Source organism: Vicugna pacos, chromosome 19 (assembly GCF_048564905.1).
Source record: "Vicugna pacos chromosome 19, VicPac4, whole genome shotgun sequence".
Taxonomy (NCBI): domain Eukaryota; kingdom Metazoa; phylum Chordata; class Mammalia; order Artiodactyla; family Camelidae; genus Vicugna; species Vicugna pacos.
In genome coordinates this window covers 26,456,623-26,484,248 of record NC_133005.1, presented here as the reverse complement: position 1 = coordinate 26,484,248, position 27,626 = coordinate 26,456,623, and the positions used below count along the sequence as shown (strand labels likewise).

Genomic DNA, 27,626 nt, shown 5'->3' with positions numbered 1-27,626 from the left:
TGAGGACAGAGTCTGGGAAAGTGGGACTTTGACAAGGCGGCTGAGGCTGGGTGAGGTGGGGGTTAGGAAGAGAGCTACGAAAAGCCCGAGGCAGAGGTCAAAGAGGACGGGTGTTGCCGGGAGGACTCGAGCCTCTGTGACGTGTCTGGCGGAGACTAAAGAGAGCGGGTGGCGCGCGCGCGCGCGCGCGTTTCAACCGTCCGGCCGCGCGCCAGGCCCCGCCGTCTCGCGCACAGCGCGGGGAAAGCGCGCCAGTGCGCGCAGCGGCCTCTGTGCGCCTGCGCCGCGTTGCCGGGCGCCCACAGGCGAAAAGAGTATCTAGTGAAGGGGTGGTGGCAGCCGGGACTCCGGAAGCCCACCCTTCACCCGGAAATGGTTGTTGAGAAACATGGCGTTGCTGGTGCGAGTCCTTGTGAGTGAAGGAGTAATTTTGTGCCGTTGCCCGCCGGGCCCCGGGGTTGGAGTCGGAGAGGGCGGGACGGGAGCAACTGGACGCACGTGCAGGAGCGGAGTCTGTGCGGTAGCGAGGCTGCGCGACCGCTTCTCTGAGGGGAAACTGAGGCATCTTCCCACCTTCCCCTGCTTTCGGTTTGCTGGTGGCTTCCCCTCTTTGGAGAAGGGGAGAGAGTGACGTCGGTCCTAAATTTGACAAAGTTTGCTTTTCCTGGGTCGCCACCTGTGACCGTTTCCCCTCGTGGGGAGGGAGGCAGCGCGTGGGGCACTGATTGGAATTTCGGGAGACTTGGGTCTGGTTCCTGTTCTGTCACTAACGCAGAATGTGACCTTGGGCAAGTCACTTTTGGGCTTAACAGTCCTCATGGGCAAAGCATGGAGGAAAATCTGCAGGTCCTTCGGATTCTGAGGTTCTCTGGGTTTGTCCCATAGATGAGTATATCAATTCGTAACTGTACAGTTGAGTGGAATACAGTTATAGGCTACTGGATTGAAAGCTACATGAGAACTGGGGTCATATCTGTTGTTTTCACTTTGCCTAGCACAGTGAAATAGATATTTACTGAAGGAATGAATGAAATAAGTGAGGAAGAACTGCCCGACTTACTAGCATCCGTATGGGAAGCTACTGCACTTCTTGTTATTCAGTTCTGATCCTTTTTGCAGACTCTGACCTCTAGGAATTAAAGAGAAAGAAAGTGGCAGCAGAAAAAGGTTAGGAGGATAAAGAGCTTGGTTCCTAAGCATTGGAGGGATGGGAGAGTTAATAATTCTAGGAAGTTCTTTCAAAAACTGGGTTAAGGACATTGTTTTTCATACCAGACACCGTCTATTCCTGCCTCTAGCTATCTTTTGAGTTGTGTTAGAAACTTGAGTTTCTAATCTTTTTTTCTGTGGCTTATAAGAACTGCGGTTTTATTTCTTGTATTCCCTGTCAGCCTTGCAGAGTGCAGTGCCCTCTTGCTGCTCAGTGAAAGTTTGAAGAGTAGCTCCTATAACCTACAGAAAGTTTCATTTGATGAAGTGATTGTTGATGCCATTGATTCAGATCTGAGGACTGCTGGGAAAATGGCAACTAGGATGTCCTAAGTGTTTTTAAGATGGATATTTGGGGGGAAAGATGAGAACTTTATTGGGCTCTAGACCTGAAATGAATACCTTAACTTGTCTTGGAAGTTAATGGCTGCCCTAGCTATCTTAGTCTTGCCCCTCAGTATGTGGATGGTTGCAGGTTTATTTCTTATATGGTAGCATTCATTGAAACCACTTCTCTAACTGCCTTCTGTTAGTTAATTTTTTCCTTTTTATTTATCCCTTTCCATTCATCTTTTTAGGTAAAAAGCAAGTTTAGATAAGTCACTTTCACTTTATACCCGTATATCGTAATTCTTTGAAGTTTTCTTATATGTTGTAATATGTGACAAAGCAGCAGAAACTCCCTGTGTACTAGAGAGTGACAGTAAACATGAAAGTAGAAGATATTTATTGATCACCTATTCTGAAGAGGCATTTGATTAGGCACTGTGAGGCATTCACAGATTAGGAAAGTGCACCTGTCTGGGAGTCAAAAGAGCCTTGTTTGAAAGCTTGGCCCCATTACTTAACTATGAGTGTGGCCTTGAGCAAGTCACTTAACTTCTCTGAGCCTCAGAGTTTCTTAATTGTAAGTTTAATAGGATTGATAAGAGAATCAGTTGGTACAAGTGACATTTTAAACACTTTTCTTCCCTTCCTTTTTTTCCTCCCCTTCCCTTCCTTTTAATTCCACAACTTTTTGGAGTGTTTACTACATTCTAAGAACTATCTTGAGGGACTGAGGATGAAAAACTTAGACCTTATTCTCATGTTTATAATCTAATAGCAGGGACAGAAAAGAAAACTACTAATATAATTCTCAAAATGCTGTGATAGAAGTCTGAACCAGGTACTGTGGTAGCAGAGTAGAAGAGCCTGAGAACAAGCATCCATCAGGGAGATTTCTGAACTAAGTGGGAGAGCGTTAGATGGGGAATGGGGAAAAGGGCATAGAGGAGAAGCATTAGCTTATGCTACTGTGCTAGACAACCAAGGAACTGTGAGTAAATTTCTTTGTCTGGACTCAGGGGCACTTACGGGGAAGTGCAGAAGAAGAGGCATTGCTTTGCATATCATAGTTAGGAGTTGAGGATTTATCTTGAGGGCAGAGGGGAGCCATTGAAGTATTTCAACAAACAAAGGAAAGATTTATTTTTGAAGTTTTTTTTTTAAAAAAATGACTTTTATTATTATTTTTTAGTGGAGGTACTGTGGGTTGAACCCAGGACCTTCCATATGCTAAGCACATACTTTACCACTGAACTATATCCCCACCCTCCCTTTTTAAAGGTTTTTTGATGCATTTACTCTGCTTTTTCCCCTCATTTAAATTTTTAAAAATAGTAATAATTGACATACAATAAATCACATTTATTTAATTGTACAATTTGGTAAGTCTTGACACAGGTCTGCACCTGAAAAACCATCATTATAGTAAGTAATGAACGTGTCCGTCACTCCCTACAGTTTCTTTGTGCCCTTTTGTAATTTTTTTTTTTATTGCTCTCCCCTCCAACCATGCTGATCAGGGGAACATTTTTGTTTCTTCTCTCATTTTTAAATTGAAATTTAAAATTTTTATTTTAAAAGTAGGAAAAAAAAGTCAACATAGTACACGCTCATATACTCACTACTAGATTTTTGTTTTTATAGATCCCTGTAGCAGTTGTGGATAGAACAGTCAGAGAGGGCTGAGATTGGAGTCCCTAAGGCCAGTCAGAAACTACTTAAATAATCCTAGAAAAAGTGATGAAGGCCTGTACTAAGAGGGGAGGGACAAAGTGGTTAAAGAAGGGATGGTTTCAAGAGATATTGAGGAAATAGAGTCTACAGGACTTGGTGAGATTAGATGTTAAGGGTGAGGGAGGGGGAAGAGTCTAACAGTTAATCCAAGGTCTGCCTAGGATGACTGAATTAATAGCAGTGTTCTTCACTGAGAATATCTAGCTGGAGATGTTTGTTTGTTTTGCTGCTGGAGATTTGGTGTTCAGGAAAGAGAGATGAAATATAGGTTGTAGTTGAAACAAAATGTTGAGATTTCCCGAGCAGTAATACTGATATCTGTATTTATAGGGCATTTACCATGTGGTAAGCACTCTTAAATAACTTTATATATGTGAACTTAATCCTTACAACAGCTCTTTGAAAAAATAGGCACTATAATTCCCTGACTTTGCAGATAAGAAACCACAGAGAGAGGTAGTATCCCTGAAACATTCTCATTAGTCTCCCCTTATTTTTTCCTCTTCTGTCTTTTTGGCCAGATTTTACCCTTCTCCGGTGATAGTTTTGGGAAGGAGTAAACTAAAACACTGCTATTGCTGAGTAGCTCTGGCAGAGGAACTGGACATCTGAGCAATGCAGTGGGACTTACTGTTTTATGGGCTGTCCTGGGCATTGGTAATCATTTTTGCTTTTCTTTGACAATAGTGGAAATTGCAGAAAGCCACACTGGACTTTTAAAAAAAATTGTAGTAAAATACATATAACATAATTGAGGATTTTAACCAATTTTAAGTGTATAGTACCAAATGATACACTAAGGTATTAAATATGTTTACATTGTTATGCTTCCATCACCATTGTCATCCTCAGAACTCTTTTCATCTTGCAAAAAAGAAACTCTATACCAATTAAAAGATAAATCCCATGCCCCCCTCTAGTCAGACCTGGGCAATCCATTCTTACTGTCTTTATAATTTTGATTACTCTAGATACCTCATATAAGTAGAATCATACAGTGTTTGTCCTTTTGTGACTGGCTTATTTCACTTAGCATAAAGTCCTCAAGATTCATTCACATTATAGCATGTGTCAGCTTGTCCTTCCTTTTTAATGCTGAATGATATTCTGTTGTATGGAGAGACCACATTTTGCTTATCCATTCATCTGTCAATGGATGTTTGGGTTGCTTTCATCTTTTGGCTATTGTGAAATAGTGCTGCCATGAACATGGGTATACAAATATTTGTTCTAGTCCCTGTTGACACTGTTTTTGATTATGTGATCAGAAGTAGAGTTAATGGATCATATGGTAATTCTGTGTTTAGTTATTTGAGCAGTTGCCATTCTGTTTTCCACAGTAGCTGCACCACTTTACATTTCTACCAGCAAAGCACAAGGGTTTCAATTTCTCCACATCTTTACCAACGCTTGTTTTCTGTCCTCTGCCCCATAGTGGCCATCCTGTTGGGTATTAGGTGATATCTCACCATAGTTTTGATTTGTATTTCTCTCATGATCTGTGATCCCGAGCACATGTCATATGCTTATTTGACATTATATATATCTTTGGAGAAATGTCTATTCAAGTTCTTTGACCAGTTTTTAATCAAGTTGGTTTTTTTCTTGTTACTTAATTGTAAGAGTTATATATATATTTTGTAGTCAGTCCCTAATCAGGTAAATGATTTGAAAATATTTTCTCCCATTCCATGGGTTGCTTTTTCACTTTGTTGATCATATTCATTGACGCATAAAAGTTTTTAATTCTGATGAAGTCCAACTTAACTATTTTCTACTGCTTTTGTTTTTGGTGTTATATCCAAGAAACCATTGCTAAATCTGAAGTCATGAAACATTTCCCTTATGTTTTCTTCTAAGAGTTTCATTGTTTTAGGTCTTATGTTTAAGTCCTTGATCCATTTTGAGTTAAATATGATATTTTTTTTATATGATACAAGGTTTTACTGTATTTTTTGTTATTTCTTAGTGTTTGCCTTAGGAATTACAGTTTATACCTTCATTTATAAAAATGTGATTTGAATTAATACCAGTGTGATTTCAATAATATATAAAAACCTTGATCCTATACTGCTTCTTACTTCCCTCCTCCTTTGTGCATTATTGTCATTCAAATAACATCTGTATACATTGTATGCCCTTTCATAAGGTTTATGCAGTTTTCTTTTACATTAAAAATAAAAATCAAAAATAATTACAAGCAAAACATTTATACTGTATTTTTAGCTTATCCATATAGTTACCTTTACCAGTGCACTTTATTTCTTGATGTGGATTTGAGTCTCTGTATTATCAAAGGTCTTGTTTCAGCCTGAAGTTCCCCCTTTAGTATTTGTTGTAGGACAGGTCTGCTGTTGACATATTTTCTGTTTTTATTTATCTAGGAAGTCTTAATGTTTCCTTCACATTTGAGTGATAGTTCTGCTTGTTTGACAGTCTTTTTTTTTCCCTTCCTCCCCAGCATTTTGAATATTTCATCCCACTGTCTTATGGCCACTATGGTTTCTGAGGAGAAATACAGCTGTTAATGTTACTGAGGATCTCTTGTACATGATGAGTGCCTTCTCTTACTGCTTGCAAGATTATTTGTCTTTCAACAGCTTGATTATGATATTTTTATTTGTGGTTCTCTCTGAATTTATCCTACTTAGAGTTGGTTGAGCTTCTTGGATTTATAGATTAATTTTTTTTAATCAAATTTGGGATGTTTTCTTTTTTAAAATATTTTAATTTTTTTTTTTGTTTTGGCTTTTTGTTCTGGTGGGGGGAGGTATTTAAGTTTATTCATTGATTTTATTCTTAGAGGAGGTACTGGGGATTGAACCCAGGATCTCATGCATGCTAAGCATGCACTCTACCACTTGAGCTATTACCCTCCCCCCAAATTTGGGATGTTTTCTGCCAGTATTTCTTCACATATTTTTTCTGTTCCTTTATTTCCCTCCTCTCCATCTGAGACTCCCATTGTATATAAGTTGGTACATTTGCTGGTGTTCTGCAGGTCTTGAGGGCTGTGTTAAATTTTCTTCATTTTTTTTTTTTCTTTTTGTTCCTCAGGCTGGATAATCTCAGTTCACCTATCTTCAAGGTTGCTGATTCTTTTGCTCAAATCTGGTGTTAAACTTCTCTGGTGAAATGTTCCATTTTATTTATTGTTCTTTTCAACTCCAGAATTTCTGTTTGGTTTTTTGTATAATTTCTCTTTTTATTGATATTCTCTCTTTGCTGAGGTACCTTTCTCATACTTTGCTATAATTCTTTAGATATGGTTTCCTTTAGATCTTGAAATTTTAAAATAGCGGGTTCAAAGTCTTTGTCTAGTTTGGCTGTTGTCTGGGCTTCCTCTGGGACAGTTTATATTGATTTTTAAAAAAAATTTATTATTGTATTATTTAATTATTTTATTTTGGTGGGGGGAAGGTAATTAGGTTTATTTAAATTTTTCCTAGAGGAGGTATTGGGGATTGAACCATGAGTGCTAAGCATGTGCTCTACCACTTGAGCTATATCCTGCCCCCAGTTTATATTGGTTTTTCCCCCATGTATGGACCATGCTTTTTTTTTTTTTTTAACATATTTAAAAATTTTTTTGAAAACTGAACATTTTAAGTAATATATTGTGGCAACTCTGGAAATCAAGACTTTCTTTTCCCAGTTTGTTGTTGCTTTTTTCTGTTTAGTGACTTTTCTGAATTAATTCCATAAAGTCTGTATTCTTTGTTGTGTGCTCTCTGCCCAGTTAGCTTAGTGGTCAGCTAATGGTTAGATGGAAATTTCTTTAAATGCCTGAAACCAGTGAGTCTCCTAGTTTTTGTTGAGGGGCTCTGTGTGCGTCTTGGGCACATCTTCAACATTCTGCCAGTCATCTGACAGTTCTGCCTTAACCTTCACTTCCTGCTTGTGCAGAGCCTCCAGGTCAACCAGAGATGAGAGTTTAGGCAATCTCAGATCTTTCCTGTTCTGGGCATATGCACAGACCTGTGCCTATGCATGGTCTTCACATTCCCAGGAGTATGTCAGAGCTTTTCAAAGCCCCTATGAGTATCTCATTTCCCTGCTTTTCCTTTTAAACTTTTTTGTTAGCCTATTGTTTCCCCCAAGTGTTACATAATGCCTCAAGCAGCCATGAAGTTAAACAATTGCCTCTATTTGTTTTCAACCAATGCTTCTGGGGAAAACGGTTTTCATTCTGGGTGAGTTCCAAGACAGATGGAGTCTTCCAAGAGACTGCTAGACAGATCAAACAATGCCAAACCTTTGTGAATAAGGTTTGAGGAGCTTCAACCCCACTCAGGAATCAACTTTTCTCCAGAGAAGACTAGTTCCTTTTAGTAAGTATTACTATTTAGAAACCAAGTTTGGATGCTACATATGGTCATTGCAACTGAGGTGTCATTGCCTCCAGGCCCTATCAATACAGGGGTAGGAAATATATGTGTGTGTATACATATACATACAAACATCAATTTCTTTGTGTATATCTCTGTTAAACTCATACCACTTACTTGAAATCCAATCCAGTAGCACAGGGTTTATTCTATCCTTTAACCTTTTCATATCTGTTAACTCCTTTCTCTGAATGAAACTTGACCCTTCATCCTTAATATAGTTACTGATTTGTCCAAATCCTTCCTGTATGTAATCAGTCTTTTGAAAGCTCCTATTGGACACTTTTAATAAAGTAGGAGGAGGCAGAATGTTCAGTAGTTGTTGAGGAAAAGCTTGAACACTCTCTGCTTCTTCTATCTGTGTAAGTATCCTTTTGTAGCAGGCCACATTGTAACTTGTAGGAGAGTTTGCTGCAATAGTATTTGTCCTTTGGACTACAGAATTGAGTTAGTATTGATGGCATTCAGAATACAGGTACCACTGGAGAATTACAGAGTAGAAGATTTGGTGACTGTTGTCGATTTTCATTATTCACAGATTTCTGTATTTGTGAATTCATATACTTACTAAAATTCATTTGTAATCCCCAAATCAACTCTTGGTGCTTTTGCAGTCATTTTTGGACGTGCGTGGAGGAGTGAAAAATTTGAACTACAACATGCATATTCCTGACCGAGGTGATACTCTAACTTCTTGTTTCAGCTCTTATGCTGTAAACAAGTATCCTTCTCATGGTCTGTTTAGTGCCATGTATTTTGCATTTTTGTGTTTTTGTTGGTGATTTTCCTGTTTAAAATGGCCCCTAAGTGTAGTACTAAAGTGCTGTCTAGTGTTGCTAAGTGCATGAAGGCTGTGATGTTTCTTATGGAGAAAATTTGTGTATTAGATAAGTTTTGTTCAGGATGAATTAGTGCTATTGGTTATGAGTTCAATGTTAATGAATCAGTAACATATATTAAATAAGGTATCTTTAAACAGAAACACATAAAAACAATGTCAGCTATTGATTGTTAGATGAAAATGTTGTGACCAGAAGCTTGCAGGAACCTAACCCTGTATTTTCCCTAGGAGCAATAGTCCAGTATTTGCTAACTCAGTGCTTGTGGTCACTTTATAAAATACAACTAGGAGGAATAATAGAATCCATTACTTGTAAAGCCTTTTCCAGCTCATGAGTGAGCCAAGGAAAATACTATATATCTTAAAAGCCATATGCAGAAAGAGTCTGATCAGTGGACTGACTGAAGTATAGTCATAAAAAGAGCTGATCTGTCAGAATATTTTGAAATAAAAATGTAAAATCACCTGCAATTTACACTATGCACAGGAAAAAAAACATAAAACTTATCTTTAAAATTTTGGTTTTGAAGTGTTGGTGAGGCAAAAGGACAGTAAAACTAGTTTCCACTTAGTAATGGTGTATATATTATCCTAAGTTGAAGCAACAATTTTAACCACTGGCAAGGGCTATAAATTTTTCTGAACTTGGGAGAATTAAGGTTTGCTAATTGTTATAGGCCTAGTATATTAATTCCTATAAGAGGGGGATAAGTATTTATACTTATACTTATACTTACAGATTTATATTTATAAATGAAGTGATGGGAGAGGTGGGAAGGAAAAAGGACCCAGTAGAGTCAGTAGAACCAGAACCTTGAGACTAGGAAGACTTATGGAAGCAGATGAAGTCATGATTTGGGTAGTAGTGAAGAAGATTGTCCCAGAGGCACTGACTACAAGGGGATTAGTTTGTGTGGAGAGGAACATTAATTCCCAAACCAGAGAATCTAAATCAGGTTTTGGAACTGCTGAGTGGAGAAGGCAAGGCAAGGTATGTAATTATAATGAGGTGTCTACGGGAATCCAGTTGGTAAAGATTAGGTGTTTAGGTTTAACTGCAGAGGCACTTGGAGGCACTGCAAGCTTTTAAGAAAGGGAATTCGAAGTTCAAAACAATATTTTAAGAAAATGGTTCTTGCTGCTGTGATAGTTTGCTGGGGAAAGAGGAGCTTACTTGCGTAATTCAGTAACAATTATTATAACAAAAATGATGCCTTTGTGTGTGATTTAGTATTATTGAAGTGCTTTTACAGATGATCCTTGAAACACTCCTGTGAGGTAGTTTTTATTATTCTCACTTTTACATAAGGGAAAATGGAGGTCTAGAGTGTTGAGTAACTAATTCAGGGTCACACAGCTATTTAATGGCTTGAGATTCAAATACCCTTTCTGCTACGCCTCAGTTTCATTTAAGGGTTTGGACAAAGAATTGTTGTTGTAGGATTGGACAAGGAAAGAACAGAGTTGATTGCTCCTTTCTTCTAATAAGAACTGATTTTAAAGTATTGGCATTAGACCAAGTAGAGTCAAATATTACAGAGAAAAACTTTGACACTGGAAAAAATATGATGAAATTATTCAGAAAATCTTCCAAAAGTTTGTATTGTTCCTACTTGTAATTTCCTCTTACCTTTTTTTCCCTTTGAGCCTGAATCTGCTGAAGTGTCATCTTACAACATATTTACATTTTTAAGAAAGGAACATCTGCTATTGAATGATTCTGGTAAATCTGTCAGCTGTTAGTAAACAAAAAGCCAGTAACTATCTCATTTGCAAACAAATCTTAGCTGAAATGAAATCTTATTATTAAGCTTTACTTTTCATTTGAAACATAAATTGCTGTGAATAGCCACTAGAAACAGTTACACGATTTTAGAACAGTGAGACACTTTAGAAAGCATCTCTAGGTTTAAAATTCTAACACTTTTCTCCACCTCACCCCTGGCCCTTCCTGCCTACTCAGGACGAAATGGAGATTCAGATTCAACTTAATATCTATTGAGTTGGACGTATTGCAAGGTACATTTGTTATTTTTTAAACTTAAAATCCTGAGAGGTCGTTTTCTTTATTTTATAGAAGAGGCAGCAAATGCTCGTAGCTCACTGACAGTGTAGCCAAGAGTCAAATCAGTGCTTTTTGATTCTAAGTGCAGGACTCTTTTCACAGAATTATGCTGTATTTTAGTTGGTTCAAGATTAGGTCATAGAGTGTTAGAGCTAAAAGGGACTTTGGAGATGTTTCCTTTACCCTTTCATTCCATAAATGTGCATGGATCCAGCAGTTAGGCTACCTGTATTCAGATCTTAACCTCACCATTTGTTAACCATGTGACTTATTCTTATTTTATCCAAACTTCTGTTTCTTTATCCATACACGTGGGATAGTAGCAATATACCTAAGTCCTTGGGTGGTGATTGTGAGATTTAAATGAGTTCATTTATATAAAGTGCCTAGAAAAGTACCTGGTACATAGTAAGTGCTATAAGTACTGTTAGTAATTGTTAAGAGGTGACTGAGCATAATAGAGGTTTAATTACTTCTCAGGATCGTATTAAAGTAGCTGAGTTTAAACTAGAATCCAGATCTTTGACTCCTAGTATTGTAGTTGATGCTTGGCAAAGTGTTTTCAAACAGTTTGTGTATCCAGTCCTCATTATGGCCCTATTAGGTCTACAGGTCAAGTGAAAGAAACCCTTGGATCCCCTAGAGTTGGTTCCCAGAGTAGAGATTTCCAGTGCTGTGTACATGGATGCCATTTATACAGTGGAATGTATTTCAGGTTCATAGAATAAAGCAGGCTTCTAATTTAGCAAGCTAGAGCTCCTCCTTTCTCCAAACTAGCCTTTTACTTTGGTCTAGAGACCTTTTTGAGGTCAGTTAAAGCCAGAGGGAAAAACTGGACCTTAGCCATAGCTCAGATAGCCATTTAATCTCCCTTTGTCTTGGAAATCAAGTTGCCCAAGTGTGTTTTCCCACCCTAAAAATTTCAGCTCTAATTTCTTCATCCTTTTGGGGATAATGGTAATCCTAGCACCATTTAAAGGGATTCTATGAAGGGCAGGTAAATCAGTGTTTATGAAAAGACACTGCAAACTGTAATTTAAATGATAACATAATTGTAAAATGCCTTAGAGTAGGTTTATTTTGTTACTCGCCTGAGAGGGAGCTCATGTCCTCCTGCTTGGATCAGCTATTTACCAGAATTCTTTTAGTCTGTGGATCAGGAATAGGCAGGGTACATTTTATCTTTGGAGAGATGAGCATGGAGAAGCTTGGTCCTGGTTCTGTTTTGGAAATTCTCATTTCATGTGCCCTGTTCTGGCAGGATTTCTAAACCTAACTTTTTGCCTTTTGCATATGGAGTCTGATATAGATTCCTGACAGATTTTGTGTGTCTTTTTTTTGTCTAGAGGACCCAGATTAGCATCTCCCAGTGGGTTCCAGTATGCAACCGATTGGTACTTGTGTCTCCTACACAGGGACAGTGGAGCAGGGCTCTGTCTGGTACTTCCCAGGTAAGATTTGTTGTTCCTTTGCTTGGTATGAAAAAACCTTAGTGTTTTTGTGCAAATGTCATGTATTTATAGATTAGCCAGCCAAATTGTGTGATGGAAAAAAACCTCATGAGACCACTTCTGAGTCTCTGTGGTGCCAGCTCAGACTGATTCCTGCAGTAATGGTGTCTAGGATGTTGCTTCTAAATATCCCAGCAGTGGAATTTAGCCTAGGATTGGGAGTGTTTCCAGATATTCATCACAGAGTTAACTTTTCTTCAGTTTCTTTTTGTGTTACTTTTATTTGGAGTAAGAAATATTTCTTTTTTTTTCTTTTTATGAGCATAAAATCCAAGGAATAATTATTTGAGGCCTTAGTTTACCATTGATCATGTGATTCATTATAAAGTAGTTTACTTTGGATCCTCCTTGAGAGTTTTTCCTCCTGATTTTTGTAAACTGTACAAATAATTTAGTAATAAAGGAAGTAAAAATCACCCATGACTTCAAACCTGTAAACATCTGCTGGTTCTTTTCCTTTTCCTCTTTTAAGTATGTGTATGTGTACTATTTTTTTCCTTTGGTACCTTAACAAATATCCATTGAATTTTATGTTCTGGTGCTTTTTCACTTATTAGAGTAGACATTATTCATGTTGTTAGATAGATTTTGTAATTAATTTTTTAAATGGCTACATGTTCTATTTATTTAGCCTTCATTTATATTAAATTATTATTTTTTTTGCCATTATAGATTTTTAACGTGGTTATCATTTTCTTGTTACATAGTTTTTCTCATTTTTAATTATTTATTAAAGATAAACTCCTAGGAGGGTATACCCTAGGTCAAAGGGTATGAGCAGTTTCTTTCTTCAAAAAGTTGTTTTAATTTATGCTGCCATTAGCAATGTATATATAACTTTTTCATTATTACCTCTCCTAAACTGAGTGTTTTTTAAAAATTTAAACTAATTGGGTAGATGTGTTATCTTGTTTTGCTTTGCATTTTTTTGTTTATCTATCAGGGTTAAACATTTTTCTATGTTTATCAATTGTATTCTGATTTGTGAAAATTGTACGCTTATATCATTTCTCCATTTATCTGCTGATAATTTATTTTTATTACCAATTTATATGAATTCCTTTTGTAGCCAGTAACTTTCTTTTTCATATTTGATACAATGAAAAATTATTTTTGAGTATACAATTATATATATTATTTATTTATACAAGTGTCATACATTAAAATACTTAATATAGAGTAATTCCCTCCAACTGGTATATAAGCCTTGTCCTTCTGAGGATATGTCTTGTTTGTCCCTGTATTTCCTGGGCTTCTTACTAAGCCTACACAGAGGAGGCACTAAATGTATGTTGAATGAATGAAGAATGCTTATGCAGAAGAAGCATCTACTTTGGGTAGTCATATAGCTATTTCTTTTCAGAGTTAGGCTATGTTCTATTTTTTTGTGTGTGTACATTGGAAAATTTTAATAGAATTTATCCTATAGTTTTTAAATCATTTGTAAATAATGTGTGCAGAGATGGTAGATAGAGGAGCTCATTATATTAACCCCTGATTTGTGCCTCATTCTTTGAATCAAACATTTCTTGAGTACCTAATATGTAACAGGTATTAGGCTCTGGGACAGCATGATAGCAAAGCATCCATGTAAATAACAGGGTTGTCTATCTCATGCTGACAAGATGTGATTTTAGCCAGTGTAAATAAACTGGACATTTTGTCATATTGACTGTACCTCACTGGCACATCTTCCCATCTTTGAGTTCTCCTGCTTGGAAAACTCTGCCTCAGAATGAGATTCTCAGGTACATGTCTGACAGGGAGGCAGATCTGGCTCAGAATGAGGAAGAACTTTGTGTTAACTAGAATTGTGGTATAATGGGATGTGTTGGCTGTATTTTGACAAAGTAAATTTGCTCTTACTGGAAATATTCAAGCAATGGTTAGAAGACTGTATTAGGGGCATGACATAAAATTATCCTTTGTTGAATCAGTGATAGTATCAGATGATCTCTAAGGTAATGTCCAATGCTATAATCCTATTATCATTTCAAAAAGCTAAGGACATTGGACTTTCATCTCTGTCTTTTCTAAATAACCTCTTGAAATTCTGTCATACTCTGATGAGTCTACTTAAATTTTTTTTTTAATTTTGACATAGTTTAAGCTTACGCAAAAGTTATAAAAATAGTAGCATTTCCATATACCCTTCATCTAGCTTCTTCTAATGTTAATTCTCATATAGCTATAGTGCAGTTATTAAAACTGGAAAGTGAACATTGATATAATACTACTAACTAATCTATACACCTTATTCCAGTTTTACCTTTTTTTCCCATTAATGTCCTTTTTTTGGTCTCTCAATTTGGATTCATCTAGTATTTTCTTAAAATAAAATTGAGGCTATGCATTTGGCAAAGGGATGTTATTTCCTTCTCAGTGCATCCTAGTAGGGGATACATGATGCCAATATGTCTTATTTCTGGTGATGTTAACTTTGATCACTAGGGTTATTAAATTGGTGTCTGTCAGATTCCTCTATTATAAAGTCACTTATTTTCCTCTTTGTGATTAGTAAATATCTTGTGAGAAGACACTGAGAGATTATGCAGATACCCTGTTTCTCATTATATTTTTGCTCATTACTTTTGCTCATTACTTTTAGCATCCATTGATGGCTCTTTTTTTTAAAATGATATATAATATTAATTAATTCTTTAAAAAATTATGGTAAAAAAAATAACATTAAAGTTACCACCTTTTTAAATGTGCCCTTCAGTAGTGTAAAGTATATTCACATTATTATACAGTAGATCTCTAGAACTTTTTCATCTTCCCAAACTGAAACTGTATACCCACTGAATACTAACTCCTCCCCCTCTGCCCTACTCTTGGCAACCACCTTTATAACTTTCCGTTTCTGTGATTTTGACTACTTTAATAGTGCATATGGATGAAATCATGCAGTATTCAGTCTTTTGTGACTTATTTTGCTTGACATAATGTCCTCAAATGTGATAGGCTTTCTTTCTTTTTTAAGGTTGTATAATATTTCATCATATCAGTATACCGCTGTTTCTTTATCCATTCTTCTGTCAGTTGGCATTTGGGTTGCTTCCACATCTTGGCTACTGTTGAATAGTGCTGCACTGGACATAAGTGTGCAAATATTTCTTCAGGATCCTGCTTTGAATTTTTTGGATATATACCCAGAAGTGAATGGATTGCTATATCATGTGATAATTCTGCTAATGGTTCTTGACTGCAGCAGTCATTACTGTGGTGTTTGCTTGATGGTCATTTTCTAATTCCATCATTACTTACTACATTTATTGATTGGAATTCTATTGTAAGGAACAGTTGTCACTGCCCCTCCATTTATTTATTTATTTGTATCGGTATGAGCTAATTGATATTTAATTTATTCTATGAATTATAATCCATTATTCTTGTTATTTATTTTGTTGATCAAATTGCCTCCTGTTTGGCTGTTGGGAACTCCTTCAAGTTCCTTTCTATGTGTCTTCATCATTTTTTGAACACTTTCTTATTTCTTGACACCACAAGATATTTCAGGTTCATGTTGTATTTTCTTTGCTCTAGCCCTAGAGTCAACAATTTCTCTGGGGAGCCCTGGTTCCTTTTATTGAAGGATGATATTTGAAATATTTAGAAATCAAAATCTAGGAGCTAAGTGTGCATGAACCTATGTTCTTGAATTCTACTCAGGTTTTTTGAACCACCTAGATATAGAGGAAAGAAGGTAGTTCTCAATGTATGTTTTACCCTACTTCTCTGAGCCTTAGTGTCCTTATTTCCAAAATGGGGAAAAATAGTATCAACTTTGCAAGGTTGTTGTGAAATAAGTAAAACAGCAAACAGATAGGTCCTGGGCATATGGGAGATCCTCAATAAGTTGTAACTGCTATTTTTGTTGCTATTTATTATGTTCATGGTACTTGGGTAAATTTTTTCCTCACGTTATACATTGAAACTTAAAAAGAAATTTTTTTTTTTGGTCCTAAACTACCTTAAGCAAGTTGCAACCTCTCCCTGGGTCTTAGTTTCCTCATCTGTGAAAGGAGAAGTTTGGACTTAGAAGATCTCTGAATTCCCTTCCAGTTCAAGTGTTGTTATTCTAAGTTACTCCTTAGTTCTTCAGTTGCTTTTTCTCCAAGCTAAACAACCTCAATTCATTTTAACCTTTCCACTAGGACCTTTTATTCATCACTCTGATCATTCCTGTGGTTATTTTCTGGACCTTCTCCAGATTGTCCTTCTATTTAAAAAAAAAACAAAAAAAAACCCACCTAGTTTTTATTGAGTGCCAGCTCCATCCATGCCCAGAATGGTGTTGAGCAATAGGACAGAAAATAAAAGGGGTATAAGGTAGACTGTGCCCTGGTGGAGCTTATAGTTTTGCTAAAAGGACCAGACACATAGAGTATTTAAGACTGGCTTGAGTACTTCCCTTCTTTTTCCTTTTCCGTTTCTTTCTTTTCCTTTCCCCGTCCCCTACCTCTTCCCCTTTTCTTTCTTCCTTCCTTCCTTCCTTCCTTCCTTCCTTCCTTCCTTCCTTCCTTCCTTCGTCTTTCAGAATCTTTTTGAAAGCAAAAAATAAGGATGTGATCTTATATTTCTTTTAATGATGGGCTGCCTGCAGAAGAGTTTACCATTGAATTTATTGGAAGCAGGTCTTCACATTTATATTAAGCATTGTAGTTTACACATCTCTTTTATGCTGATTATTTTATTTGGTTCTAAAATTTATGAGAGACAGAGCGGGAGCTTCTGACTCAGTTTTTTTCTCTTTCCGCTACAGCATGCTTTCACCTTTGCCTTCTTACTCACCTTCTCTATTCTGCCTACTTCTTAAGGCTTATCCATGGTCTCTTTTCTATTGATGCCAGATCTTTTCTATCTCTAAATTTCTGTTGTTTGTTGAATATAATAAAAATACAAACAAAGCATAAATCCTAAGTGTGTATAGCTCAATGAATTATTCCAGCATGAACATAACCAGCACCTGGATCAAAAAATAGAACCCTGGAAGCTCCATGATCCCCTTCTAGTCACTATCCCTAACCATACCACAGTTTGGTTAACAGTCTTTACTTTGAACACCAGAGAGTAGTTTTGCCTTTTAAATGTATAGTATGTACTCTCTTGTGTTTGCTTTCATTCAATGTTGTTTTCGAAATTCATCTGTGTTATTCTGTATAGCAGTAGTTTCTTCATTTTCATTGTTGTATAATATTTTGTTATATGAATATGCCACAATTTATTTATCCATTTATTTATTGATGGATATTTGGATTGTTTCCAGTTTGGGCTTTTATTAGTGCTTTTATGAACATTCTTGTACATTTTTGTGTGTGTGAACATGTGTACACATTTCTGTTGGGATATATACTTAGAAATGGAATTGTTGAATCTTACATAATAGGCATACACTCAGCTTCATAGACACTGCCAAATAATTTTCCAAAGTGATTGTACCATTTTACACTCCCATTAACAGCATATGAGAGTTCTTGTTGCTATATATCAGGGAAAGGATTAACGCTTTTGTGTGTGTGTGTGTGTGTGTGTTTGGTAGATGGTCTTTAAACATTTTAAAATGTGATACCTGGTTCTGTTTCTTGTGTAGTTAGTTTTCTTTCTCTTCTTCACAAAATTATGAGTTTCTTAAGGGTAGGGATTATTTTATTTAAAAACCTGGCACAAGGGCTGGCATATTGTTGATATTTAATAGAGGTTGCGTAAATGAAATACGTATGCATGGCATGTGTGTGGATAAGAACAAGAAGGCTATAAGAAATAACCATGAAGTGGTTGAGTTGGTTCATTCAACAAATATTTGAGTGTTTCCTGTGTATAATGCTCTGTACTTGATTCTGATAATATACCTAGTTCCTACCCTCATGGATATTATTGGTGGTGATGATGGAAAATAAGAAGTGTGTAAATAAATGTATAATTTTAATGAGTACTGTGAATGAAATGAACAGGCTGTTGCTGTGATAGAGAATAATGGGATGATAAGAAACTATTTTAGATAAAATGATCACAAAAGGCCTCTTTGAAAAAGTAACATTTGAGTATTTGGGGATGTTTCTTCTCTTTTATAGAAAGTTATTTGATATCTTTTTGGTTTAAACAAAAGAAAAATTAATGTTTTTAAAGGCCAAGAGAATCTTTTTGGAGGAACGTGGGCAAGAATGGGTAATACAAAAAAGTAAATGTGTGTTTATAGATATGTGAAGTATGGGGAAACTGGATGTTGTCCTTGGTACTAGATACCTAGGTACTTCAATAGTTCAACATAGTGTTAAGTGTTAACCCATGAATAATGGTAGGTCAGAAATACGGTAGTTGAACAGTCACAGAAAGAATCCATTGGTTATTCCTGGAGCTATAGGGGAAGAAATAGATCATGTCATTTAATGGAACTCACCCCAAAGCATAGCTCGTTGAAACAGCTGTTGGTTGTGTTCACTGAACCCGTTTAAGTGCTCTGTGTTCTAATGTACCATTGCAGTGATATATGTGATGTAACAGGAGGTGTTCTGTGTTTAGTTTCTGTGTTACAAAGCCTGGTTGACAGCTGTGAATTAATGTGTAAGTGTCCTTGGGACTGACCAAACGAGTCCTGACTAATCTTTTAATATCCTTGTTTGGAAAGAAAAGCAAAGAAAATAATGACTCTCTACAATTAGAAATTCTATTTTTTCCTTCATTAGTATCAAAGAAAAAAATCATTTTCATTTCATGCGTCCCATTTCTTCTCGGAAAAAGCCAGAATTGAACTCTCCTCCTGCTCCCTCCCCACCCTTTATATTGTAAAGGAAATATAGCATTATTGAGAGATTGGAAACTAGATTTTTAACCCTTTCCATAATTCTACTAATATAACAAAATAATTCTTTCATTTCTGTGTATTTCTTTTTAGACTTGCCCAAATGCATTCATGTTTTTACCTATAATTTTATATACAAGTATGTTTTCATGTTGCTAAAAATAATAATCTCTAATGTAAACTATGGATGCTGTTTACATCCATAGTTTGGGTGATGATGTGTCAGTGTAGATTCATCCATTGTAACAAACGTACCACTCTGTTGGGGTGTGTTGATAGCGGAGGATGTTGTGAGTGTGTGGGAGGGGGGTTATGGGAGCTGTCTGTACTTTCTACTCTTTTTTGGTGTGAACCTAAAACTGCTTTTAAAAATAAAGCCTATTTAAAAAAGTCTGATTATCTGATTTCCCATTGAGTGACTTCCCTTAATTTAATTAACTATCTCTTTTCTTATTGGACTTAATCCCCAGTTTTCTCCCTTGCGAATAGTGCTATGAGGATCTCTTGCATATTGTCTTATTCCTTAGGAATTTATTTTCAAAACTGTTCATTGATCTTGATGATAATAATATCACCCTGATACGATTATGGTGAGGATTACATAAATCACATATGTAAGGCACTCAGCGTAGTGCCTGGCACACAGTAATTGAAACTGTTGGCTATTATATTGCTAAAGTACTTTCAAGTGCAGTGTGAACATAGAAGGAAGGCAATTCTGATCTGAACAACAGTGATGTTGACAATGATGGTGGTGATGATGGAAGTTTCTGCTATTAATATTGAGTACCTATTTTGTGAAAGATTCTTTGCATTCTTTTATTTAGTCAGATAGTCAACAGATATTTATTGAGCATGTACCAAACACCATTCTAGGTGCCCATTTTGGATCCTCTTAGTGATCAGTTCACCAGGAATGGGATTAAGCAAGGTTGGAAAGATTCTATAGTCTTTGCTTTGAAGCAGCTCTGCTCATGTTAACCCTCTAAGTGAATGTTCAATGTTGCTTACATCTGTTTTTATTAATCTCCAAGTGGTCCCAGACGAGCCAGCCCCTAGCATGTGGTGGATCAGAAGAGATTCCTGGAGTATACATTCAGCTGAATAGGAGGTATCACACTACAAATAAGGTGAGACTTATTAGTTCCTTCTATGTCTAGAGAGTGCTTTCACACATGTGTTTTTATTTGAAACTCAGTGAAATTGTTAATTGGATGAGGCAAGAAATTTTATCAAATGCAGAAGGTGAGGCTCAGGAAAGTAAAGTGACTTACCCAAGGTCACAAGGATGGGAAGAGACAGACCAACTGAATATTGAAATCTAAGACTCCTGTTGCCATGTCCTGTATTTCTTCCATTGTACTCTCTTGCTTGGAAAATACTTTAGAGAGAAAAGAGATGGATGTTAAAAATAAAGTGATATCTCCTAGAGAATTTCTTATTTCTTACATAGTCTGCCTTCAATTGGAGAGGCTTAGTGTTTGAATAGGTTTTCCTTGGGGTTTATTTGCAAACTACAAAACTTACGTATTTTATATGATCATTAATAAATTTGTTATACTAAAAAATAAAAGCTTAAAAATATTTATTCGGTGCTTGCTTTGGTTGATTATGACTTTTAATGACTTTTGACTGCTTTCAGACAGCATTTTTCTTTCCTTTTCCTGTAATATCAATAAACATAGAACATTCCTGTTTTCAGTATTATTCTTTGGGAGGTAGGGTCAAGATTTCCTTTTTAAAGTACTCTTTTTCATAAGACTTTTATTCTGATGCTCCGAATCTATCATTTCTTAGACATGGGTTCATAGACGTGTGGTCAGTGAGGTGGGTATGTCTGCTCTGAAATTTGGAGGACATTTATTAGAGTTACAAATACATTTGTACTGAGTGATAAGGTGCCCAGAAAAATGAAAATTAAAAATCCTGGGTGAAAAAAAATCTAAGCAATTAAAAATGCCCTTAGACCTAAAGAGAAATAAAAGCATTCTTCTAGAAAAGAATTTTTGCAACTAATCTTGATTTTCTTCTTTTCGATTAAATAGCTTTCCAATATCCAGGATTCCCCACAGCCTGTGGAGGAGAAGGTTGGTGCCCTCACAAAGATAATAGAGGCCATGGGATTCACAGGACCTTTGAAATACAGTAAATGGGTAAAGTCTTTTAAGTTTTTCTCATTTTTATTTTTGAGCTTTGTGTTTTCTGCTCCTCACAGAAGACTTTTTTAAAGCTTCTTCTTTGCTTTTGTGAAATACATACATTATTTTGAGAGCTTCAAAATATATTGTTGTCCCCTGACCCCCCGTTCCAAATCAGATGTGTACAACATGTGGGACTGAAATATTCCCTCTATTCCCTTAACCTGATTCCTGAAGTATCTCAGTAGCAGGCAGTCCAGTTAAGACTGGTCTTTCCAGGCCTTTGCTACATGCATGATATGCCATATAGGTGAGTTCTAAGGAATTAGATGAACCCAGTGTTCTGATGGGCGGTGTCCTTAAGGAAACATTACTCTCTCTGATTCGTAAGTGATTTTCTCTAGGTTACTGTTGTGACTTTCTTTAACATTTTACTAATAAGCATTTTAAAGTTAACTAATCAATTCTGTGATTTATTGTAATTCATATTATAGAGGGCTATTTGCTAACTGTGTCATTCCTAGTCAAGTCTTGGCTTACGTAGCACATTATCTGTTATATAGTACTTGCTATAAATGAGTGAATGTCCTCTCTGCATCAGGTGCTACTGCCCCTGGACTTTTATAGCAATGTCTCTAACTGAGTAAAGTAATAAAACATTAGTCATTGAGTTTTTCTCTAGCCCAGTTTTCTCCTAGTACTACCATTTCTCTCTACAGTTATGGCAAAAGTACTTTTTAATACTTTTCAAGGTTGCAAGAATGTTGGATAAGCTTAATAGTCACAAGTTTTATAGTAATCAAAGCAAACCAATACATAGTAGGGAAGACTTTTCTACAAAACATCATAGTTTTGCCTGAAATGACTAAATAATTCTAGTTACACCATTTTAACAAGTTGAATTCAAATTAGAATTTCAATTTTATTATGGACTTCACTTTTAGTTTCTTCTTATAATGTCTGTCTCTCTTCCTGACAGTTCTCACTGTAGCAAATTTAGGCTTCTCTCTATAATCTACCTTTTACATAAACTGAACAGTGATTCCACATGCATTTTGTTTGTAAGGGATTTTTTAAAGTATAGAAGTGAATCAGCTATACTTCAATTAAAAAAATGGGACAATGAGTAACACACATACTAGGTTATAATGATGTTCTTGAGACCCTAAGGTTTTGAAGTGCCTTCTTAATTATTAATAAGGTATTAATTATGTTCATTAAAGTTATCTTTTTTACATCATGATTCTTTGAGAAACGGTAATCTTTGGTATATTTGGTAATATTATTAACCAGAATCTTCTCCCCTATTAAAAAAAAGGTTTGTGATTATGGCATTTAGATTTAAAAACTTAAAATATGTGTTTTGTTTGAAAGCTAGAAATTAATTAAAAGAAAAGGGAAATGAGAGCAGAAAGAAAGAAAGAAAAGAGAAAAAATTTACTGTTTTATTCATTTTTTGATGGTTGAGTTCCATTTGGTTGCTTCCATATGCTTTGTCTCGTCTGTTTTTTTATGATTCCAGAGGGAAAGTTGGCTACCACTTGGAGGATTACTAAATCATTAGGAAAATTTCTTCACTATTTTAGTTTAAGTTAGTCCCTGATTTTTTCTTGGTTCTATTGTGACCTCAACTAAGTCCTTAATATTTGCATTAAAAATAATCTTTTGTGATGTGGCAGTGTCTACTTTCTATAACCTTCATTTTTAAGTTTGTGACATCAAAACATCAAAGTATGACATTCCAGTATAATTTGGGAGGGAAGATGTACGTATAACTTTCCATTTTGAAAAATTGCAAGCCCTTTTCAGCAAATGTTGACTCAGAAATCTATGGCAGACACTTGTATTAAATTGTACTGGCAAGAATCTGAGTTTTGTGTTTTCACATGTCTTTCATTAGGGAGTGAAATGCCTGCTTGTCTGTCCACATCAGCAGTATCAGCCATCTTTCCTCCATCTTTTTATGTAATGTTTTCACCTGTAGTTCCATTTTCCTTCTTTATTCATATTTAGGAGTTTAAATGTAGCTTTTCCTTGCCTATTTGACTATCCTGAAATAGCCATTCTTTTTCGTTATCTTTTTGGCGCAACATCAGGCACAAGGATAACATTTAACGGATTCAGCTGCATGTTACTGAATAGGCAGTTTCCAGATTAGCATTAAGCCAAAAAGTTATTCCTGTTTTGAAGGACACTGACAAATTGGAGTGCATTCAGAAGTGGGCAGTGAGCCTTGTGAAGGCTTCAGAAACTGTGTTGAATGAAGAGTGGTTGAAGGAAATAGGGATGCTTTTCCTGGAAAAGAGAAGACATGATGGTTCTTCTCAGGTATTTGAGGGGCAAATGTAAAAAAAAAATGGAGAGACTTAATCTGAGGTATTGCAGTGTGCAGATGATTTTTAATGAATGTTACATGAAACAGATTTTTGTTCAATATAACAAAAATCTAACAAGAATTGTCCTCCAGTGGGATAGGTAGCCTCACAAGGTCATTGGACTTGTTTGAACAGGGGCCCAGATAGTTGACTGTGAATCAAGAATGCTGTAGAAGGAATTCCAGTACAGAATAGAAAGTTCAAATGCCTTCAAAGCCCCTTCCAACTCTCATACAGCCGTTAGTGCAAGCCTTTTACTAGATTTGTTTTTTATCTTATAGGATGGTACAAAATGCATCAGTTAGTGGGAGAGCTTATTTTCATTTCTTAAAGCTGTCTTAGGTGCTTGTGTGTTAGTCAAGTAGACTGATGAAGTCTTCCAAAGTTAGAATGAAGTAAACATGAAGTCATCTGAGGACCAGAACAATTTGTATTGACTGACTGGAAATTTAGTCCACCTACCTCCTTAACTTATATTAATGCATGAATCTTGAAGAGGTTCTTTCCCCAAGTTGTTATTTCCAGTCCCTGTGTGATGGTCTTAAGGGATTTGCTTTAGAGATTTGTCCAGGAAAATGGCTCACCCAAGTATAAAGGCTTGGCTTCGCTGCAGGAAAAGTGAGGAACTATAAAATGCTCCTGATTGCCACAGTATGAGCACTGTATAAATACACTGGCCAATCTGATGAGGTCTTCATTATTTGTAATGAACGCTTGCTTCATGAACATGTGGTGGGGGAAAACCTTTCTCAAGGAAAGATTTGGCCCTTGGAGACAAGTCTCCCTTTCCTTAGGCAGAGTGGTTAATTATGAACCTAGAAGACTATATTATATATAAGAATCTGAAAGAAATTGCAAAGTTAAAAAATAATCAAGACATGGGCCATTAGAAATTTTACTTAAAATTATCTTTGTCTCTTGTTGAACTAGGCCTTAAGCTCCATGAAAGGAGTTTTTAACTGCTTTGTTTACTACTGTATTCCTAGTGTCGAAATCAGTGTTAGGTACTGAGTTGGGTACTCAATAAATTATTTGTTGACTGAATTGAAGAGCTTCCAGATGTTATAAATTCTCTGTTTCAAGGATAAGAATAGTCCTGTCAGGGCCAAAACACTGGGATAATGATATCATTAGGATATCATTAGTTTGGTGATGATACAGACCAGTACTTCCCAAAATGTGTTCTATGTCAAATACTTCCAAGAACTGCAGGTGCTAAAAAAGTTAAACATGCTTCTTTTTTAGACTGCTGATATAGTGAATTACACTGGTTTGTGAATGTTGAATCAACTTTGCATTCCTGGGATAAATCCCAGTTTATCATGATATGTTGTCCTTTTAAAATATTGATGGATTTAACTCGTTAGTATTTTGTTAAGGAGTTTTGCATCTATGTTCATGAAGGCTATGGTTCTATAGGTTTGTTTTTTTCTGATGACCTTGGTTTTGCTATCAGGGTAATGTTAGCTCATAGAATGAACTGGGATGTGCTCTTTCCTCTTTTTCTCTGAAAGAGTTTATGTAGATTTGGTATCATTTCTTCAGATGATTGATAGAATTCTCTAGTAATGTCATCAAGCCTGGAGTTTTCTTTGGGAGAAGATCTTTAACCACAAATCCAATTTTAGAAATAGATGTAGGACTATTCATGTTATATATTTATTCTAGTGAGCTTTGGTAGTTTGTATTTCTTAGTTAATTTGTCCATTTCATCTAAGTAATCAAATTTATTGGCCTAAAGTTGTTCATAATTTTCCCTTATTATCCCATTAATATCTTTATGTAGTGATGTTGCCTCCCCTCTCTTGATTCCTGATACTGGTAATTTGTATCTTTTCTGTTTTTTTCTTTAATCAGTCCTACTAAAGTTTGTCAATTTTATTGGTATTTTCAAAGAACCAATTTTGGCTTCTTTGATTTTCTGTATTATTTTTCTATTTTCAGTTTTATTGATTTCCACTGTTATCTTTATATAGCATTCTTTCTGCTTGCTTTTAGGTTTAATTTGCTCTTCTTTTTTAGTGTCTCACCATGGGTTTTGTTTAGATGTGAGCTTCTAATATTGATTTGCTGCACATATAAGTATGTCTGATTTCCATATTCTGGAATTCAGTTCTGTCTTGTTTTCTCCCATATGAGCTTTAGACGAAAATCCCTGAAAACATAACAGGTCTCAAATTAGCAAATGAAAAAAATCTCAATTGCAATAAAAGACGTAATTCTTGAATTTATTACAGTTACCTCTGCTCATCAGAAACTGAAATATGAAAGTATGTAGTATTGGCTATAGTAGATCCTTGGTGACTTTGAACCTAAATAACAGCTCTGCTAAAATTCTAGGTTGGTTTTCCTTCAGTTGCTGTGTCATTCTCTTTGTGTGTGTGTGTGTGTGTGTGTGTGTATATATATATTTAGTTTGCATATTTGAGTAATTTTCTCTATCATTTTAAGGAAAAGGAAGCTTCCCAGGCCTTTTGTTGATAGACCAATTTAATTGTATCCTTAAGGAAATATTTTGAAAATCCTTAGAAATTCCTGTTCTTTAGCACTGAGTTAGTCTCTAGACCTACCATTTAACTCTTACAAGAATTTATTTTTCATTTTTAGATTTTATAAAGGCATAATACCCATACAATGAAATATACAAATCTGAAGTATACAGCTCAGTGAATAAATTAAGACCACCCTTTAGATCAAGATTCTAAGAGAATTCTTAGTGCTTTGGCGAACAGTAAAATGTTGATCCTTTTACTATATTTTACACCCCTTAGAAACCCTTATTTATAAATACAGTATTCTGTTCATCAGCAAAAAGAAAAAATGATGTCTCCCTTTAGGGGAAAAAAAGACTTACAGAATAGATAATAGTGCTTCTGAGGAAATATTGAAAGATTGAGGGTTTTGTTTGTTTGTTTTTGGTCAGGAGAATGGGTAATTTTTTTAAAAGAAAAGGTTTCACACTGTAGAGAATTAATGTGGATGATTCTGAACTGTGGTTTAGAGGCTCAAATGTGGTAACATGGGTTTGAATTAAAGGAGGGGTGTTATCTAAATATTGGAAAAACCTTTTTGACGTTTTGATGCTAAAATCATAAAATGTGAAAATTGTATGAAGTCTGTGAATGGCTGGCTTTAAGAAGAGAAAACGTCTATGTTGGCTTAGCTATTAAATTTGCCTACAGACGAGTTTGAACCCATCCTTCTAGTTGAAAAAAATACAAGACTCTGTGACCTACATCTAATGGCACAAGGACATCCACTTGGTCATGTCTTGAGTTTGGTTTTATTCTCTTTGTCTAGAAGATTAAGATTGCGGCTCTGCGCATGTATACTAGCTGTGTGGAGAAAACTGACTTCGAGGAATTCTTTCTAAGTAAGTTACTGTTTTTGATAGTTCTAAAAAGAAAATGAATCTACTTTTCATTTTAATGATTGTGCCTTGGTAGGATAGTTTGTTTTTGTTTTTTTTTAGTTACTAGTGCAACAGTTTTTCCTAAACAAAGTGTATAATAAAAGCTGCTTATTTTTCTCTTTTAATAGAATAAACAAAGGCCAAAAGAACCCTATAAAGACATTTTAAAAAATTTGGGAAAAAAACCTAAAAATTTGTCCACGCATGTTGTCTTTTTACTCATAGTAAACACATCTTGTTTTACATTCTAGATTTTTTACTTAACATTTTGACATGAACTTTTTGTCAATCATTCCTGTTTTATTTCCAGTTTATAATTGTTTTAGTTAATCCTGGAATATGCCTTATGATTTTTCTTCTTTCTGTTAAACACTGTTGCGTCAAAAGGCATAAACAATTTTTCAATTTACATCTCATTGATAAATTGCTTTCCAGAAGTGTTTTACTGGTTTAGATTATGACTAGCAGTTGATTATATCAACACAATATTCATTTTGATGCTCTAAACTTGTAATTATAAACAAAGTCAGTTATAAAGTCTTACAAAGTCATTGGGAAAGTTTAAGCTGTTTCCAGTTCCACAGATTTTGTGTGCTGTGCATATCTGTAGTAATAGTCATTATCCTCAAAGCAACAAACACTTAACTGTACATACTTGATATTTTTCATGGACAGCAAATAATTATATATATTTATGTTAACAATGAAGAAACAGTGCAGTTCTGATTATTTAATAGTCTGGTTTTTAAAGCCAAATGCTAGATGTCTTGTTGATTTTATTATTTCAGCAGATTGATACTATATTAGTAACTTAAAATACTATG

The 27,626-nt window shown here is 35.6% G+C and overlaps 1 protein-coding gene across 1 annotated transcript in view; it reads left to right on the top strand.

The window, feature by feature from the left end:
- Positions 1-211: 211 nt before the first annotated feature.
- The window catches only part of UQCC1 (ubiquinol-cytochrome c reductase complex assembly factor 1), an 88,408-nt gene continuing 60,993 nt past the window's right edge, over positions 212-27,626 (top strand). Inside the window, exons 1-5 of the mRNA XM_006202611.4 lie at positions 212-412; positions 11,911-12,015; positions 19,912-20,007; positions 20,923-21,030; positions 26,691-26,763. Of these exons, the coding sequence (XP_006202673.2) occupies positions 389-412; positions 11,911-12,015; positions 19,912-20,007; positions 20,923-21,030; positions 26,691-26,763 (406 nt within the window). The 5' untranslated portion in view covers positions 212-388. The remainder of the gene's footprint in view (positions 413-11,910; positions 12,016-19,911; positions 20,008-20,922; positions 21,031-26,690; positions 26,764-27,626) is intronic.